General features: G+C 37.3%; 1 protein-coding gene across 1 annotated transcript; it reads left to right on the forward strand.

Moving 5' to 3' along the window:
* Nucleotides 1-2840: 2840 nt before the first annotated feature.
* On the forward strand, nt 2841-3679 carry LOC124354871 (ubiquitin-conjugating enzyme E2 N-like). Its single transcript, XM_046805629.1, is given in 2 exon segments — nt 2841-3391; nt 3394-3679. Coding segments are annotated over 2 exon segments (456 nt in total). The 5' UTR covers nt 2841-3046; the 3' UTR covers nt 3505-3679.
* Nucleotides 3680-18416: the final 14737 nt, after the last annotated feature.

The following is an 18416-nucleotide window of genomic DNA, read 5'->3' on the forward strand; positions in this document are numbered from 1 at the left end:
TAAGAAACCCCGTCATATTAGATGGAATTTGTTAACTTTGTACATTTATAATCAGCCACATCGGATTTCTTGCAGTTGATTTTTGATGCACTCGTTTTCAGCTTCCAGTACTTCTATTGCACTGATAAATGATATCAGCCTCAATATCAGAGGATTAGATGGGGTAACGGTATCCTTTGAAGATGCTCCAACAAACCTTCCAAATTGCATTTCGCGAAGTTGTTGGCCAACACGCCACGACTGTTTCCAGAACAGTTTCAAAATAAATATCCAGGGAATTAAAAAAAAAACACTCATTTCAATACTTTGAATGGCCGCTATCTTTAAATATTAAAAGAATTTGAAAAAGTCAAAGAATAAAAGTTGTTAATAATTATTATCGAATACATTAGAAAGGTATATTTCTTTGCGGTCTATTTTGTTAATTAGTAAACATATAATATTTGCTCGAATTCGAATGGTCACCATCTTGAAACTTTTTATTAGTTATACAACTGATAACCGAACTCATCAAATGTGCCACTGCCGTGTCACTAAGTTAAATCTGGATGTATTAAAAATTACGGTAGTTATCGTATTCACAAGCTCATGTTGTATTGCACAAGCTCCTACATACATGTCATGAGGAACATTGCAATAGGCAGATTTATGTGAAATCTACCTAACAATAGTCCACATTTTAAATGTAAATAAAAAACATGAAGTAACTACTGCAAGATTAAAATGGAATAAAACGCTGAAGAAATATTTAATATAATAGGGCTATCTATGTTTTAAAGAACAGACCTAGCTTAGCCGAGCAAAGGTTCTGCACACAATCCCTCTACAGATGCAAGATATATTCTCTGGTAATTCAAAGCGGATATATAGTCTAATACTGAACTAAAGAAACGGGTAACAAATAATGTAGCACGCAAAACCAACCACTAACAACTGACTTGTGGCAATTTTTTATATTTGCATGTTGCATTCTTCAATCCTCTTTATTTTGATTTCACCTATTAACAGGTTAATTTAAAATAATGTTGTACAAAGGGTTTTTATCAATTTTAATGCGGCATGAAATTGTAGAACTGCCCTACTCTCTTAAAACACGAACATTTGTACTACGTGCAATGGTGGTCTACATTTTAAGAAAATGGGCGTTGTTAGGAGGCCTATTAATTACAATAGCTCGTTTTTTCCCATAAGAATTTAAATATTTACCGTGTGCATTTTTAACAAGAATAAGTGAACGGGTTTATCTGAAATCATATGAAAACATACAAACAATGGCATGTCACAAATGATATAATTAAACTACAAGTATAGTAATAACCGAAATGTGTTACAAAATGTTCATGTTTCATTTATTAAAAAATGCAAAAAAATTATAATCACCTTATTAATTATATGATATAACATACGTTACACAGCCACAATTTACAATAACTTAATAATATATGAAGGTCGCGTCGTACTTTGGGAGAAAATAGCAGCTTGATGATTTTCAAAATGCTTTCGCTCATTGGGCTTCACTGTAGAGCTCGTCGTAGAGTAGGGTAGCCGTAAGAAAACTAAATGTGATAGAGTAGTTTGAAGGAACAGAACACGTAGATATAATCCTATTAACAAAGGAAACCATATTTTCAATTTATATGGAATGTCCAACCTAGTCTTTGAGCTTCTAGTTTAGCTCAAGAACGCCTGCGTAAGAGGTACACGAATACAGGTATGAGATGTACAACACCCTGGAAACGTTTTATCCTTGACTTTTAACTGTTCTCCCTATTATAACTCACATCTGCCTGGAGAATATTGCGACTATGGTGACGATAGAAAGTTAATAAAACAATAGCAGAGTATTTGCTTTCTATTACCTATCTTGACATCAGCAGAATGTAACATTTGTTTTCCTGTAGAATGTTACAATATTAAAACTGTTTTCATTGTTTAATAATACATGTTTTCAAACGTGAAGTTAGTTGCAGGTCCAATCAATTTTTTTAATAAAAATTGTGATATTGTTTTTACAACATAGTGGAAACATAGTATCGTCGTTAAGAATCTTTAGATATAAATTGCTAGTTTAGATAAAGGTGGGTGAAGGTGTGATAACTATAATTAAGAGCTTTCTTACAAACAGGAGGCTAAATAGGGTTTTTGTTCAGCGAGAAATGTTTATATGTTACTAATTTATAATTAATCTTAAAATATAAGTAGTAGGATATCTATGATGATATCCTTGTATACTGTATCGTACCGTGGGGTGTTCCACGGGCGCATTCGCAACCGTATGACACGCTATAAAACAATGTCCTTGGCTAGGCTCGGACGGAGCCAAAACACTGGCACGGACCCGTTGTCTGGTAGAAGACTCTGACGGACTTTTCCTCTCGATGGGCCCTTTCCGTGTCCGTCTTCGTGCCGTGATCGTTTGACATGCTTCGTATAGCTGCACGGTTTTCTAAAAACGTACGGGACGAGCCCGTTCCGCCGCCGGATATAGGTCTTATCTAGAAATAGAACAAAATTGAACCATACAAACTTACTATCGAGATCCGAACTGGGCGTTGTGATTTAAATCACATGTGTGGTTAATTGCTAATCACACACATGTTGAAAAGTTCATCTTCCAAAGTAATATTGTAACAAACGATATACCTAAACTCGTTTTAAAATCGATTTACAAATGTATTAATAATGCGATTTGTGGCTATTATACTAATACTTTAGGATGATTGGTTGAAATAATTAACGTTAATTAAAAAAAATATTAACATTAAGCAACCAAAAAAGTATAACTTTATGTAATGCAAAGTTTAAAATTTTGTTACCCAATTTTTACTTTTCAATTGGAATCAGTTGGTCACATTGATCATGTACTAAGTTGGAAGTATCTGATCAGAAAGAGACTATTACATTGTAAGTTCTAGTAAAATAGACTTAGTGAGTAAAATTTTAAGTTTTTTATTTGTCTCCGTGGTTTTTTATCAGTATTTTCGTAGGAAGAGGTGTTCTTATTAAATCTGAAAGTTTTGGGCTGAACCACTATTGTGTGTCAACCATGGCAGCCTTACCAAGAAGAATCATCAAGGAAACCCAACGTTTGATGCAAGAACCAGTGCCCGGAATCAGTGCAGTTCCTGATGACAGCAATGCTCGATATTTTCATGTGATCGTTACAGGGCCTGAGGATTCTCCTTTTGAAGGTGGTCTTTTTAAGTTGGAATTATTTTTGCCTGAAGATTATCCTATGTCAGCTCCAAAAGTTAGATTTATTACAAAAATTTATCACCCTAACATAGATAGATTGGGTAGAATATGCCTTGATATACTAAAAGATAAATGGAGCCCTGCCCTTCAAATCAGAACAGTACTTTTATCCATTCAAGCACTGCTCAGCGCAACCTAATCCCAGATGATCCACTAGCAAATGATGTTGCAGAGTTATGGAAGGTTAATGAAAGTGAAGCTATACGTAATGCGAAGGAATGGACTCGAAGATATGCCATGGACAATTGACTGTCAAATGTGACTTCGCCTGAGTTTTGACTTGTATTTCTTCGCATCTACAAACTGTTGTCAATGATACAGACATTGTTAGGCTACAGTACTACCTGCATGAAACATGCGTCAAGTTTTATGTACAGTTCAACAATGTTTATAAAAGAATGAATTAAAATTTGCCCAAGATTAATAGTTCATGAAACACGTTTCTTCTCAGCCTTATAAGGTAATTCTAAAAATAATTTGGCATCAGTACTGTAATGATAGCCTAATGAAGTGACAATGAAGCATTCTTAAATTTTGACCATGTTAACCAATAACTAGGCTACTTTTATGGCAAAAGTGTTAAAACATTACTTTGGCTACAGTTTTAAAAATTTAGGTTTTAATTACAGTAATACCTTAGCCCAAATCTTTATTAAAATTGTGGGGCTTTTCATTTATATATATAAGCTACAATATACAAGATGTTTAGTTGTTGAAACACTGTCATTGTGCTCCATTTACAGCAAATCGTTGAATAACGGCCCTCCAGATAGGGTTGTTAGCTTGTACAAAGTCCTACTTATGTTTAGCAAGTAAGATTAAATTGATTATTTTATAATAGCCTATTGTGTTAATTGGTAGGCATCCAAAATCTGTTGTGTTGAAACTTATATTCTAATGTACAGGCTTCTTGTTTCCTTTGAATTATTTATATAGATAGGCCTATTTTAATTTTTTTAATTTGGCTTATTTTATTTTTCAATTTTAGTACAGTAGAAAAATAATTTGACAATTATAAAATAAAATATTTTCACCATTACACAAAAAAGCATTTTATGATTTAGACCTACTTTTGAACATAACGGGTAGAGTACAATAAGTGGATGCAGTTCTATTATATTGATATTGACCAATGATGTTACAAAATATAACCAACCAGTACTGATTAGAAAAAGTGTCTTAAGTAAATATCATCTGTAAACAATTTTTTTCAGATAATAGAAATAATGTTTTACTTTTTAATAAGTGCCTTCGTCAAATTCAAAATTACAGTCAACTTTATAAAATTTACCGAAATTACTTAAAAATGTGTTTTTAATGGCTTCAAGATGGTGTGGTGGTGAAAAACCTATTATGTGAACAACATAAGTCACAGATATGTGGAAGGCTTTGGGTTGAGTAAATGTGGTTTTGTTAATTTTGCAGTCAATCATGGTGACATTTTAGATCTGGCAATTGGTGCTAGTACTTAAGTTAGACCTTCAAAAGCTCAATAGGGCCATGAAACAATTTTAAAAAGTGGTACACCCAACCGACCTGTGCAGTACAGATCATTTCAGTACAGTGAGTATTTGTACAGAAGAGAGAAGTTTTTTGGAGAGGATGTTTTCAGTTAGTTTTTGAACGCTGTTAGTCATTCCTTCCTAATCAGAAGAAAACAAATGGTTCTGCAACTTTCCTATTTCCTCATCTAATTGTTTGATCTTTATGGTTCCTTCATTATTTATGAGATTGTCACTGTGTACAGTATAATAAACTAATTTTGTTTAAATTTCAAACATGATTGTTATTATGGCTAAAGATACATTGATAATCTCTTATTTTTTATAAAAATATTGGGTAGGGTACGATAAGCGGATCCGGTTTTTTATATCGAAATTGGCAAACGATATTACTTAATCAGGTAAATCTTAAGATCAGCGACTACCGCTCCGATCGCCGTAATTTTTTGCATACTAACACAGGTTAACGTAATTTCACCGAAAAAAAATAGTCCCGATTGTCACCGGGGCCGTTTACCCCCCCCCAAAATAATTGAAAAAAATAAAATTAAAATTAAACAAAATTTTTTTACTTACCTTAATGGTATTTTTTAAATTTCTGATCAGCCGCCAACGTAGAAATTTGATATTTTACTGATAGGTACTATCTCGAGGGATGTTTTTTCTTTCCTTGACATCAGCGGGGTGCTGCCGAAAGCCCGCAGCTGATGGCCGGAGGCACTCGTCTCAACTCGATAACAAACTAAATTCATTTGTAGCTTGTCTTCGTTGGAAGCACGTTGTGCGCACAAAAACACGTTAATAACACGCTTTTCATCAAACAAACATTCTTTCGAAGAATAGCGTGTGACAAGAACCATCGCAAGCCATGTCAACAACTTCACTAATTATTATTCCTTGTCCATGTGGGTTTGTTTTGTTGACGTCCTGAACGGTCAATCGAAGCCCGCCCTACAGGTCACGTGATCCGCCCGGCTAATCGGAAACTTTCCTGTTTGTCACATGACTACTGTCAACTCATCAAAACGACCATGGTCAGTTGGCCATTGTTTTTAGTTTGATAGTTGAAAATCTTGTTATTTTATGTGTTTTGTATTGCCAACATTGTACTTGCCGAAAAACGGGTTTTTATATGTTGGTGACAATCGGGACTATTTTTTTCGGTGAAATTACGTTAACCTGAGTATGCAAACATTACGGCAATCGGAGCGGTAGTCGCAGATCTTAATATTTACCCTTAATCATAACCATCGATAACTGATTAACTATTTTTGAACAATTAACTTAAATAATTTAATATCACAGCTGTAAACACTTTCAAATAATACTCGTAATGTAAATATTTTCAATTTTATATAAGTAACTTGATTATTAAAAATGGCAGTCAATTTTATAAAACTTCACGACATTGCTCTGAAGGATAAGACATGTTTTTCGTGACTTCAACATGTTGGACTCGTACCGAAAACCCCATTATGAGAAATTTGTGGGAAAGAAACAACTGTAACTTTGAGAGAAGCAAATATGGTCGTCTTCAGTTTTCCAAATTTTGGTTATAATAATTTGTGTGATCACTGTAAATATTAAATTCATATTTTAACGTTAAAACATCTATGGAATTGTTATTGAGCGACTGTTAGATATTTTAAATATCGATTGATAGTCTAACGGAATTATGAAGATGTATGAGAATATTAGAGTATTGATGATTACATTCTTCGAGTATAAAAAACCGGGTCTGCTTAACGTACCTCTTCCCCCAAAAATTATGTATTGATGATCATACTAATTGATACAAAACCCCACCCCCCCCCCCCCCCACCCCCCCCCCCCCCCACCCCCCCCCCCCCCCACCCCCCCCCCCCCCCACCCCCCCCCCCCCCCACCCCCCCCCCCCCCCAATCCAATATGTGGATGTAATATCAACAGAATAGTACTTTTTTCATTTCTTTTGAAGTCTTACCAAGATTGTCGCTGTTTGTCGTTCCCATTATAATTTTTTCAGCATCAAGAGTTGGTACTTGGTTCAGAATTCCATACGAAACTTGATGTGTAGTAATAAACAGAGCTATTTTGTCATAGAGCAGTCTTAAAGATATTTTGGGCCTTTCATTTTTTCGGCATTCTTTTTTTTACCATCATCTAAGTCAATTTATTAATTTAAAATGTCAGCACAGATCAAATGCAACATGCAAGTTGCTATAAACTAATTAACAATATAAAATTACAAATAATAACTTAATGAATAACAATAGATAATTTAACGATAACAATAACAATATAAACTTTAAAAGGCCTCTGTTAACAATACTATAAACTACGGTTTTAAAACAATTAAAATACTAAAAAAACTACGTCACATGCAAGTGCAAATAAAAAAGTACATGCGAGTTAAAAAATTTAAAAACTACTTAAATCTAAGGGCCATGGACGGCTCCCCCGCTCTATGGGCTATATTGTCGCACACCCGTAATATGCTGCACGTATATGTCCCGGCTCCAGCGGATGGCAGTGGAGACACACTTACGGGAGAGGGCCACACTATATTGCCGGGAGACACCTAGTCGGGCCAGGGTCCCCCAATTGGCTTTGTCCCACGCGCCCAGAGAGCCGACTACAAAGGCGTCCACGGTGACATGGAAGCCGCCGGCTCGGAGAGAGTCTGGGCGAGGGGATCATATGCAGCATATTTCCTCTCCCGTGCCTCAATAATAGACTGCCATCCGTCCTCGTATGGCATGGTGACATCGACCAATTTGATTAACTTACGGTCACGGTCGATGACCACCAAGTCAGGCCGGAGGCGAGCCAAGTTGTCTGGGACAACACGTTCAGGCAGCAGCTGGTCAAGAGGTACCCGCTGGTTCTGGCGCACCTCAACCCCAGGTGAAGGTCAGATAGATGCCGCGAGGAGGCCAAGGACGGCGTCATGACGCTTGGTGACCACGGCCATGGTTGGGAGACAGTGACAGAGCACATGAGCCGTGGTCTCGTCATGACGACCACATCGGCGGCAACGCCGGTCCCCAGCACCCCAACGCCTCCATCCATTCAAGGGTAACACGTTGAGGTGCGCCCTATGAATAAATCGCCAGTCAGCAAACCTTGTGTGGCGACCTTCGTAGAGGAAATGGTTCGAAGTGGGGCACGCGGTGGTAACTCTCATCACCCTGCCTTGGTCCGGCCTTAGCAGACAATGCAGAACGATAAGATAACTGCATAGCCGACCGCAGGCAGGCAGGATGACACCCTGGACCGGGAAGCCCCTGTCCACAATGGAGGTGGGACCTTTCACCCGGGACAGTCAGCTGGAAGGAATCCCTCTCCCCGCACCATCCCCAACGGAGGTCAGGGAGCCGCTTGGAGAGGCGATTCCGGGCAGCCCGGGCCAGAAAGAAGGTGGTCGCGACATTAGAGTTACCCGCGAAATCCCCATTCAGATATGCCACAAGGTACTCTTTGTCTGCTCTATCAGCAGACCGCTGACCGGCCGACACAGCGAGACCTTGAAGAGCAAGGTGTGCGACTTTAGGGTTTGGGCAAGTCAGTAGGCGGAAGGGCGTGGGCCACAGTAGCAAGGTCTGATAGGTCGGCCAATGGCAGAAGGCCAGCTCCCCCCCAGGAGGGTGGGAGTGCGACCAACTCAGCACTCGCTCTAGCAGGAAGGTTCAAAGTCCGCTTACAGCCCGCTTTGACAATGTTGTCCAGCCCACGCAAATGTGTGCCTGATCCTCGCGGTATTAAGGTTGAAAGTCAATTGCGGGATCAGGAACGTGCGCAGGGCGTGGAGCTTTTGCCAGGGCGTAAGCAGACTCCCAAAGATGGCGGCAGCCTCTCCTTCGAGCCTTGAAATGGTGTCAACTGGAGTCTGATCGACTCTCATGCCAGTGGGCACCCCAAGATGTTGGTACGGCTCGCCTTCACCCAGGACCAAGTGGGGAGCCGTATATGGCAAACGCTGTCGGCCTCACCTCACGCCGCGCCACATGGAGTGTAGCACATTTCTCCGGTTTGAACTTGAGGCCGACCCACGAGGCCGCCGGAACTACGGCCTCAAGCAGTGCCCTGAGCGATGCTTCAGACTTGGCCACCAGGGCCAGGTCATCCGCGTATGCCAGGACACTGACAACGCGTGCCATGTAGGTCGGCCCCATGAGCATCCTCCATCGCGGTGAGGGGCCGGATCAGCGTCTCCATGACTAGATTAAAGAGGAGGGGAGACAAAGGACAGCCCTGCCCTCACACCCGCACTGAAGGGGATTTCGGCCGTTACACCGCCATTGTGCCGGATGGATGTGACACTTCCCCGGTACAGGTCCTCGATGAGCCGCAGTTGGTCGGCGGTCAGACCGGCAGAGCGCAGGGCGGAGAAGAGAGAGGAGTGGGGGACACTCCCAAATGCATTGGCCAGGTCAAGCCAGGCAATGCACAGCTCCCCTCCCCGCCTACGTGCCTCATCAAGGAGTTCCTGTAGCAGGAAGTTGTGCTCTAGGCAGCCCTCCGCGGGGGTAAACCCTTTCTGGGCTCCTGACAGGAGCCCATTGGCGGAGGCCCACCCAGTGAGGCGATTGGCCAGAAGGCTGCAAAACAGCTTCCCGCAGGTGTTCGACAGGGCTATAGGACGCCAGTTGGTGATGTCCCCCACCGGACCCTTCTTGTGGATCAGTACCGTCGTCGAGACCTTCCATGCAGGCGGAAACCGCTTGGCCGCCAGGCAGACATTAAAGACTGCGGCAAGAACATGGCCGGAAGGGTCCCGACGACGCCATACTCCATATCGGATCCCATCTGGACCAGGAGCGGTGTTAGAGGTCCGGCGGAGGAGGGAGAGGAGGACCTCCCCAGGGGACGTGGGATCCAGGAGCGGTGGTGGGGGTGCAGCAGGGAGACTAGAGTTAGGGGACGGAGTCCCCCACGCTCCCCTCCCTGGGAGAGTAGCTGTCCCTGAAGTGGTCCTCGATGGCAGCACCCGGGATGTCACAAAATGGCGAGGCAGCCTTCAGGACCTCGCGGACTGCACGTCGTGGAGCCCGCCGGTACAGTCCTCTGAAGGCGCATGGCTTCCCGGGCATCATGGCGTCCAGTTGTCCGCGGTGGTCGAGGTGGTCGGTGGTCTCCCCGTCGATCTTGCCCCGGCCGCGCAGATGCCGACGTCACAGAAGCGACGAGTTGGTCGAGGGCATGTAGAAACTCGTCCCAGACCATCTCCGGGTTGAATTTGGCCACCCACTCACGCTGCCATGCCGAGAGCTCGAAGGCAGGGTGGTCGGCCAACGAGGAGGCCGGCGAGCCAGGAGGGGCGGAGCCAGAAGATGATGGTGGGCCTGGCGGTGGCGGAGGTGGAGAGGGAGGCCAAGCAGTAGGCGCGGCTGGCGAGTCGATGGTGGTGGCTGGAGACGCAGGCGGGACTGGAGGTGAAGCTCCCTGGGCGTTGGCGTGGTAGTTGGGTGGGCGGTGACGCTGTGGACAGCACGGGTGACGGAATTTTGCAGCAGGCAGCGGCTCGCGAGGAGGAGTCACATTCCGTTCCCTAAGTCGGCGGCGGTGAGCGTTTGCGCGCGATGGCGGCCGCAGTGTGTGCACGGATGAGAGGGGCGGGGGGGGGAGAGCAGCGGTGACGAGGGTTCCCGAGGTGGAAGGGGAGGCAGCAGGCGGAGTCCTAGGGCGGATGGGAGTTGGCAATGCCGATAATCTTCTCCTGAAGAGTGTTGTAGGAAGATGAACACAAGCCAAGCTCCTCCTCAGGAAGAAGAAAATCGGCTCCCGGATGTTCTTCAGCAAAGTGGGCCTTGGCCTGCTTCAACGCGTAGCGGTGTTGCCGACACGAATACTCCACGTCACAGCATACAAAGGAGATGTCCCATCCCCCCCCCCCCCGTGGTCTTGATTAAGATGGCGTTTGATTCGCTCTCTTTTTCTTACGCACTGTATCCCCCCCTCGAGGCACTCCGGGCATTGGAGGCGCTGTCCTAGAGGGAGGGCACAAAATAAAGTTTTTTCCATCGCGCGCAAAAATTTAGAAAAGGAAATAAATAAGAAGAAAGAAAAAATGGAAGAAGAAAGGAAAAAAGAATAAGGAAGGAAGAAGAGTGGGGGTCTCGGGTGCTACAGACGGGGAGTCAGCGAACTCCCCACATTGAACAGCCCCCGGGCGAATCCTAGGCTCACCGCCTTATCAGGGAAAGTCGGCACGCCAGACTGACCCCACCCGGCTATCCGTTGTTTCATAATGTTATGAAACAATGCAGTGATTGTACAATTCATAGCTAAATTACCTACAAACTCAAAATATTTTAAGTTTTTCTTTCTTTAACTCTCTAACTGGCAACTGCCATATATACAGCAGTTAGGCTGCTCGTGTATTAGCACTGCTGTAAATACGCAGAAAGCAGATGTTTCGGAAATTGGTTATTGTTTGCGTATTTTCGATGGTTTGGTTTAAAACTTAATATCAATGGCAGAATACTTGAGCTATCGATTGAAGTATATCATTATCCAATAAATCTAACTTTATTTCTCTTTGTATGGTTAGAAGAAACGTCTTGCCTGAGCAAGTGTTTAGACTGTAAACAGCTCACCAGGCTGACTGTCCTATTAGTTGTCTGTCTATTACATGTCTGCTGTCGTTGTGTTTTGGTGTCTGCCTAATTGATTTATTTCGAGTTTGTTTTGTTTTGGTTATTAGTAATTTAGCTGAAGGCACACTCAATTGTAGGGACAAATCGAAAGATTTGACAGAAATATTAGCTGAATTAGAACCCGCTTACTTATCCGGCTAGTTCAAGGTTCAATATTTTTGTTGATAAAAAAATATAGTAACACTAATAAGCAAGTATTATTATTCCTTGAATTTTCTTGAAAAACAATGATATATAATAAGTCATATACTGTATATATATATATATATATATAATAGGTTATATATATATATATATATATATATATATATATATATAATAGGTTATATAGACATATAATAGTCAAACATTTCTTTAGTAAAGCCACAAAAACTATGTATATTTTGGGTACGTATAAAATTGTGCTTCTTTTGTATATTTTGGAATTTTTATAAATCTTTCATACATATATGATAGATAGTGCCGTTATAAAAATTAAAAAACATTCATATCAAGCACATTCAAACACAGAAATTTTTTTGAAAATAAGAAAATAATAACAAAGATAATTTATGATTATTATTTGGAATGTTCTAATAACAATGATTGTATAATAAGTTTTATATTTAAGGAGTTTTGAGAGTTTAATTGAGAGAACAGTTTAATATAAAGATTACAAACGGCTGAAAAAAGGGTGGCAGTAAAGCTCTGAATCATTGTATATAGCCATTGTATAAAGGAACGAGCATTTGATAAAAATGTATGTCTCTTAATTATACAAATCTGATTATCAATCTATATAAATCTGATTGAAACACATATGCAATAGCTTTATCTCGTGGCCTATTGGTGTGCTATCAATACCCTATTATGTCTCACTTCATCAGATGTATATATCTGATTTGAGCTTAGCTGCTATGACTACATATATTGATAGCTTCATCCGTTCTCCTTCCTAGAAGTTATTTGGCACAATCTATTTGTTGAAATGTAATTGTAATGCAAAAATAAAATGTTTTGGTACGGACAAACTAAAAATAAGGAAACAAATGCTGAAACTCCTGACGTGTATATTACTGTGTAGGAAAATATTAAATTTGAGATTTAAATGAAAAAATCCTGTTTAAGTATGCCCTACTCGGCAGATTTAGAATATGTATTTTGAATGTAAGATGAATAAGAATTAATAGATACAAACATTGGAAACAATAATAACTATAAAAGACAATAGTAAAATTCCTTGGCTGATCACTAATATACACAGAAATTTAATGAAGCATCTTCTCCAAAAATTATTCATGTTCAGATCAAATCTTAAGTTAATAGTTATTCTAAGTTATTCAATTGACCTAATTGATATTTTTCGGTGGAGCGTGTACCAAATTCATTAACTTGGCTGATAATGTAAAAGTTTCTTGTTAATGTTATAACAATTGAACTAAGAAATTGTCTTATGTGTTTGTGTTTGTTTCAAAGAAACCTGATAATTTAAGTTATAAATCCACAGAACTTTTTGTTTTCTTTGATATAAAAAAATGATGTCTTATGTTGCTTTTTTTGTTATACAATTATTACAATGAAATGAACTAAAAAAGATTATTAGTTACAATCAGGTGGAGGTTTTTTTTAACCCTTCCCACACATATTACAGGTAATATTGTGCTGTAAATATTATTCTTTAGGCGTATGGGGGGAAATGTTGCAATCAAAGTTTTTGTCCGCCATTGCAAACTTTAGTTCACAAACCATGTTGTTGAAGATGTACCACTTGAAAGAAGACATCAAATGATATTCCAACATGATGGCGCACCGGCACATCTATTTATAAAATGTTAGAGAGCAGTTGCAGATAAGTTTTCCAGGCAGATGGATCGGTTGAGGTAGACCAATTAATTGGCCTCCTAGGTCCCCTGATTTAAATACCTTGAATCATTTCACCTGTGGAGTCATTTAAAGCAACCTGTAAATGCAAAACCCGTTAATTCCAAAGAAGAATTATTTAACCAAATTTTAAACGCTTGTGAATTGCTTAAGAACGATTGAGATGCTATCAGATAAGCTACACATGGTTTCAATAAATGTACTAGATTGTGCATAATTATCAAGGATATCATTTTGAACACTATTTATAAGGCATGGAAATTGGAATAAAAGATTAACTAAGATCAGCAGTTTAAAATGTTTTGTTTTTAAGAAGAATGTTCATTTAATAAACAGATATTGCATTTTCTATCTTATTTTTCATATGCGTATTTAATTAAGCATTAATTTTTTATGTTTGTTTATTATTAATCTACTTTACATTATTCTCTTTGGAATTACATTCTTTAAAAGTTTTTGTTTAAGAGTTTGCGTGTTTATTACTCATTTAATAAAATTAATGTACTTCAAATCTAAACAAAGCATGCTTTTGAGACAGAGTTTTGCATATTTTGTCTGATATCTCAGAAATGGGGTGTCTTACAGGCTTGTGACATAATTTTTTTCAATTTTCAGTGAATTTTACATAAAATCCAATAAATTTAAGAAATATCTTTACACCATAAAAATATTGTTTTGCTTTTTTTCAGCCTTTCCCTGAAAATTGGGCAAAATGTTTCTCTAGCCATAGCTTGCTAACAAAGCGATTCCGGACATGTGTTTATATGAACTTTTTTCATTATTTTTATGACAGGAAACCACCTGAGAAGTTTGTCGGGTTGCTCGTAGGACACCCTGTATATAGAGCTACATGAAAATAAAAAGTCAAAGAACTCTTAAAGTTTCTAATAACTAAACATTTTTACTATTTATGCGCTTTATATTTTTAGTATAGCTTATAATGAAATTTGTAATTAAAACTAATAACAAGAATATTTATGATTTATAACTGAAAATTTTGAAAAGACTTGGTCAATTTTTAACATTAATGTTTAAATTTGAGACTGTTCCATTATACAATATTTGCTTTACATTTATGTTTAAATAGATGAAGAGTAAAGAAATATTATTTAAAATAAAGAAAAACTCTATTGACTGTTTATTCAATCAAAATTTTCTGGTTATTGGTTTAAGTCTGTCATAATAAATAAAAGATAGCTAGAGTAATTAATAATCATCCAAAGTTCATCATTCTCTTATCATCAATATGTGATAACATTAATTTGTACCTCATCTCAGTCTAAAGATCAACTACAAAAAGTGATTCTTTGTGTTTCTGCTAACTTCTACTATCCTAATAATATTATAAATGTGAACGTGCCTTTTTTGGTTGGTTTGTTTTCACGTGTGAACTATTCAACCAATTGTTCCAAAATTTTACATGGACATTATTTGAGTTCCTGGTATGAATATAGGTCTATTCTTATTTCAAAAATCCCTCCGGGTTACACCCCACTGACCTCTAAAGTAGCGATCTCTAAAATTGCATCTTGGGCCCTAAAGTTACAAAATATTAGTTGAAAGACCCTGCTAAACACTGTTTTGTCTAAACATTGTTTTATGACAGGACAACCATATGTTCAATCAATTTAACCACTATTTTAATGATAATGTTTACATTTCATAATAACTGTAAATTTTATATACAAGAATGTCTAGATACTCAAGACTGGTTGGCTTCCTTGAAATTGCGATGTATTTTTACACTAACACTCTCTAACAAGTCATTGTTTCCCAGTCTGCAGTCCTAAAAACAAGACTTCTTCAACTTAAAACCTATAATAAATTATTATTGAAATGTTGCTTAAACTTCCTAAGGATTTCCCCCTTATACTAGGAGTAGATGTTTTTGACCGTAATAGATTTTTCAGTTCCAATTATATATTTAAGTATTCTTCATATTGACAAAAGGTGAGCTACTCAACTATGGGACTGGAAATATCTTAGATCGATTAAGTAAAGTTATAGCTTGCATTATCAATGCTGTGCTGGCAGTTGAATATTCGTTATGTTGTGATAAACAGTTGCTTTGTATCATTTTTGGAATTTAGTACTTAACAGACAATGGTAGGTTGATTTACAGTACTTATGTTTGCAAACTCACTAAAAACAGTTTCTTGAGGAGTAATAATCACTGAAAAGTAATTAGGTAGCCATCTTGGTTTTGACATATAAATGGTATTTTGTATCTATGGTAAGAAATGCAGCTATTTACACACTGATTGAATTTTTGAACCATGTCTAAAAACATGGGATATCTTATGACTAGATACAATATTGGGAAACTTTTGGTTATTTTGGAAGTTACGTTTATTACAAAATAATTTTTCACCTGGTGCACCTAAGATATATTATTACTAAATGTTAATGAAAACACTACTTTTCCAAATTGTTTTTTTTTTTGACGAGGCCTTTCGAAACCAAAGGTTTCATCTTCTGTGGAGTTGCCTGAAAACCTTTGGTTTCGAAAGACCTTGTCCAAAAAATAAACAATTTGGAAAAATTGTGTTTCTATTAACATTTAGTAATATTTAAATAATTTTCTGGTTGCTCCAAGAGTCTTCAATATATTATTACATTTAATTAATATATAAAGAAATTGTTTTAATCATTTATTCATATTATGATAATGTTTTTACACAATAAAGTATTACATGTTTTGTTAAAATAATGTTTACATTAAAACAAATGTTGGTTTGTAATAAATATGTTTGGTTAAAAGTACTTTTATGGAGAGAAAGGGCAACATATTAACCAAAAAGATTGCTTGTTCGAGTGTGTGTTTTTTGTTCAGTTTATTTATCAAATTAACTGATCTCAGCGGAGTCCATTGTTCCTAACAGTAATGTCCTTGATAAATTCTTCTTCAGCTGGTACAATATTTTGTCTTCTAACTGTAAAGTGGTACTCAGATAAAAAAAACGCTTGCTAACAAAGCGATTCCGGACATGTGTTTATATGAACTTTTTTCATTATTTTTATGACAGGAAACCACCTGAGAAGTTTGTCGGGTTGCTCGTAGGACACCCTGTATATAGAGCTACATGAAAATAAAAAGTCAAAGAACTCTTAAAGTTTCTAATAACTAAACATTTTTACTATTTATGCGCTTTATATTTTTAGTATAGCTTATAATGAAATTTGTAATTAAAACTAATAACAAGAATATTTATGATTTATAACTGAAAATTTTGAAAAGACTTGGTCAATTTTTAACATTAATGTTTAAATTTGAGACTGTTCCATTATACAATATTTGCTTTACATTTATGTTTAAATAGATGAAGAGTAAAGAAATATTATTTAAAATAAAGAAAAACTCTATTGACTGTTTATTCAATCAAAATTTTCTGGTTATTGGTTTAAGTCTGTCATAATAAATAAAAGATAGCTAGAGTAATTAATAATCATCCAAAGTTCATCATTCTCTTATCATCAATATGTGATAACATTAATTTGTACCTCATCTCAGTCTAAAGATCAACTACAAAAAGTGATTCTTTGTGTTTCTGCTAACTTCTACTATCCTAATAATATTATAAATGTGAACGTGCCTTTTTTGGTTGGTTTGTTTTCACGTGTGAACTATTCAACCAATTGTTCCAAAATTTTACATGGACATTATTTGAGTTCCTGGTATGAATATAGGTCTATTCTTATTTCAAAAATCCCTCCGGGTTACACCCCACTGACCTCTAAAGTAGCGATCTCTAAAATTGCATCTTGGGCCCTAAAGTTACAAAATATTAGTTGAAAGACCCTGCTAAACACTGTTTTGTCTAAACATTGTTTTATGACAGGACAACCATATGTTCAATCAATTTAACCACTATTTTAATGATAATGTTTACATTTCATAATAACTGTAAATTTTATATACAAGAATGTCTAGATACTCAAGACTGGTTGGCTTCCTTGAAATTGCGATGTATTTTTACACTAACACTCTCTAACAAGTCATTGTTTCCCAGTCTGCAGTCCTAAAAACAAGACTTCTTCAACTTAAAACCTATAATAAATTATTATTGAAATGTTGCTTAAACTTCCTAAGGATTTCCCCTTATACTAGGAGTAGATGTTTTTGACCGTAATAGATTTTTCAGTTCCAATTATATATTTAAGTATTCTTCATATTGACAAAAGGTGAGCTACTCAACTATGGGACTGGAAATATCTTAGATCGATTAAGTAAAGTTATAGCTTGCATTATCAATGCTGTGCTGGCAGTTGAATATTCGTTATGTTGTGATAAACAGTTGCTTTGTATCATTTTTGGAATTTAGTACTTAACAGACAATGGTAGGTTGATTTACAGTACTTATGTTTGCAAACTCACTAAAAACAGTTTCTTGAGGAGTAATAATCACTGAAAAGTAATTAGGTAGCCATCTTGGTTTTGACATATAAATGGTATTTTGTATCTATGGTAAGAAATGCAGCTATTTACACACTGATTGAATTTTTGAACCATGTCTAAAAACATGGGATATCTTATGACTAGATACAATATTGGGAAACTTTTGGTTATTTTGGAAGTTACGTTTATTACAAAATAATTTTTCACCTGGTGCACCTAAGATATATTATTACTAAATGTTAATGAAAACACTACTTTTCCAAATTGTTTTTTTTTTTGACGAGGCCTTTCGAAACCAAAGGTTTCATCTTCTGTGGAGTTGCCTGAAAACCTTTGGTTTCGAAAGACCTTGTCCAAAAAATAAACAATTTGGAAAAATTGTGTTTCTATTAACATTTAGTAATATTTAAATAATTTTCTGGTTGCTCCAAGAGTCTTCAATATATTATTACATTTAATTAATATATAAAGAAATTGTTTTAATCATTTATTCATATTATGATAATGTTTTTACACAATAAAGTATTACATGTTTTGTTAAAATAATGTTACATTAAAACAAATGTTGGTTTGTAATAAATATGTTTGGTTAAAAGTACTTTTATGGAGAGAAAGGGCAACATATTAACCAAAAAGATTGCTTGTTCGAGTGTGTGTTTTTTGTTCAGTTTATTTATCAAATTAACTGATCTCAGCGGAGTCCATTGTTCCTAACAGTAATGTCCTTGATAAATTCTTCTTCAGCTGGTACAATATTTTGTCTTC

This window comes from Homalodisca vitripennis, chromosome 2 (assembly GCF_021130785.1).
Source record: "Homalodisca vitripennis isolate AUS2020 chromosome 2, UT_GWSS_2.1, whole genome shotgun sequence".
NCBI lineage: Eukaryota > Metazoa > Arthropoda > Insecta > Hemiptera > Cicadellidae > Homalodisca > Homalodisca vitripennis.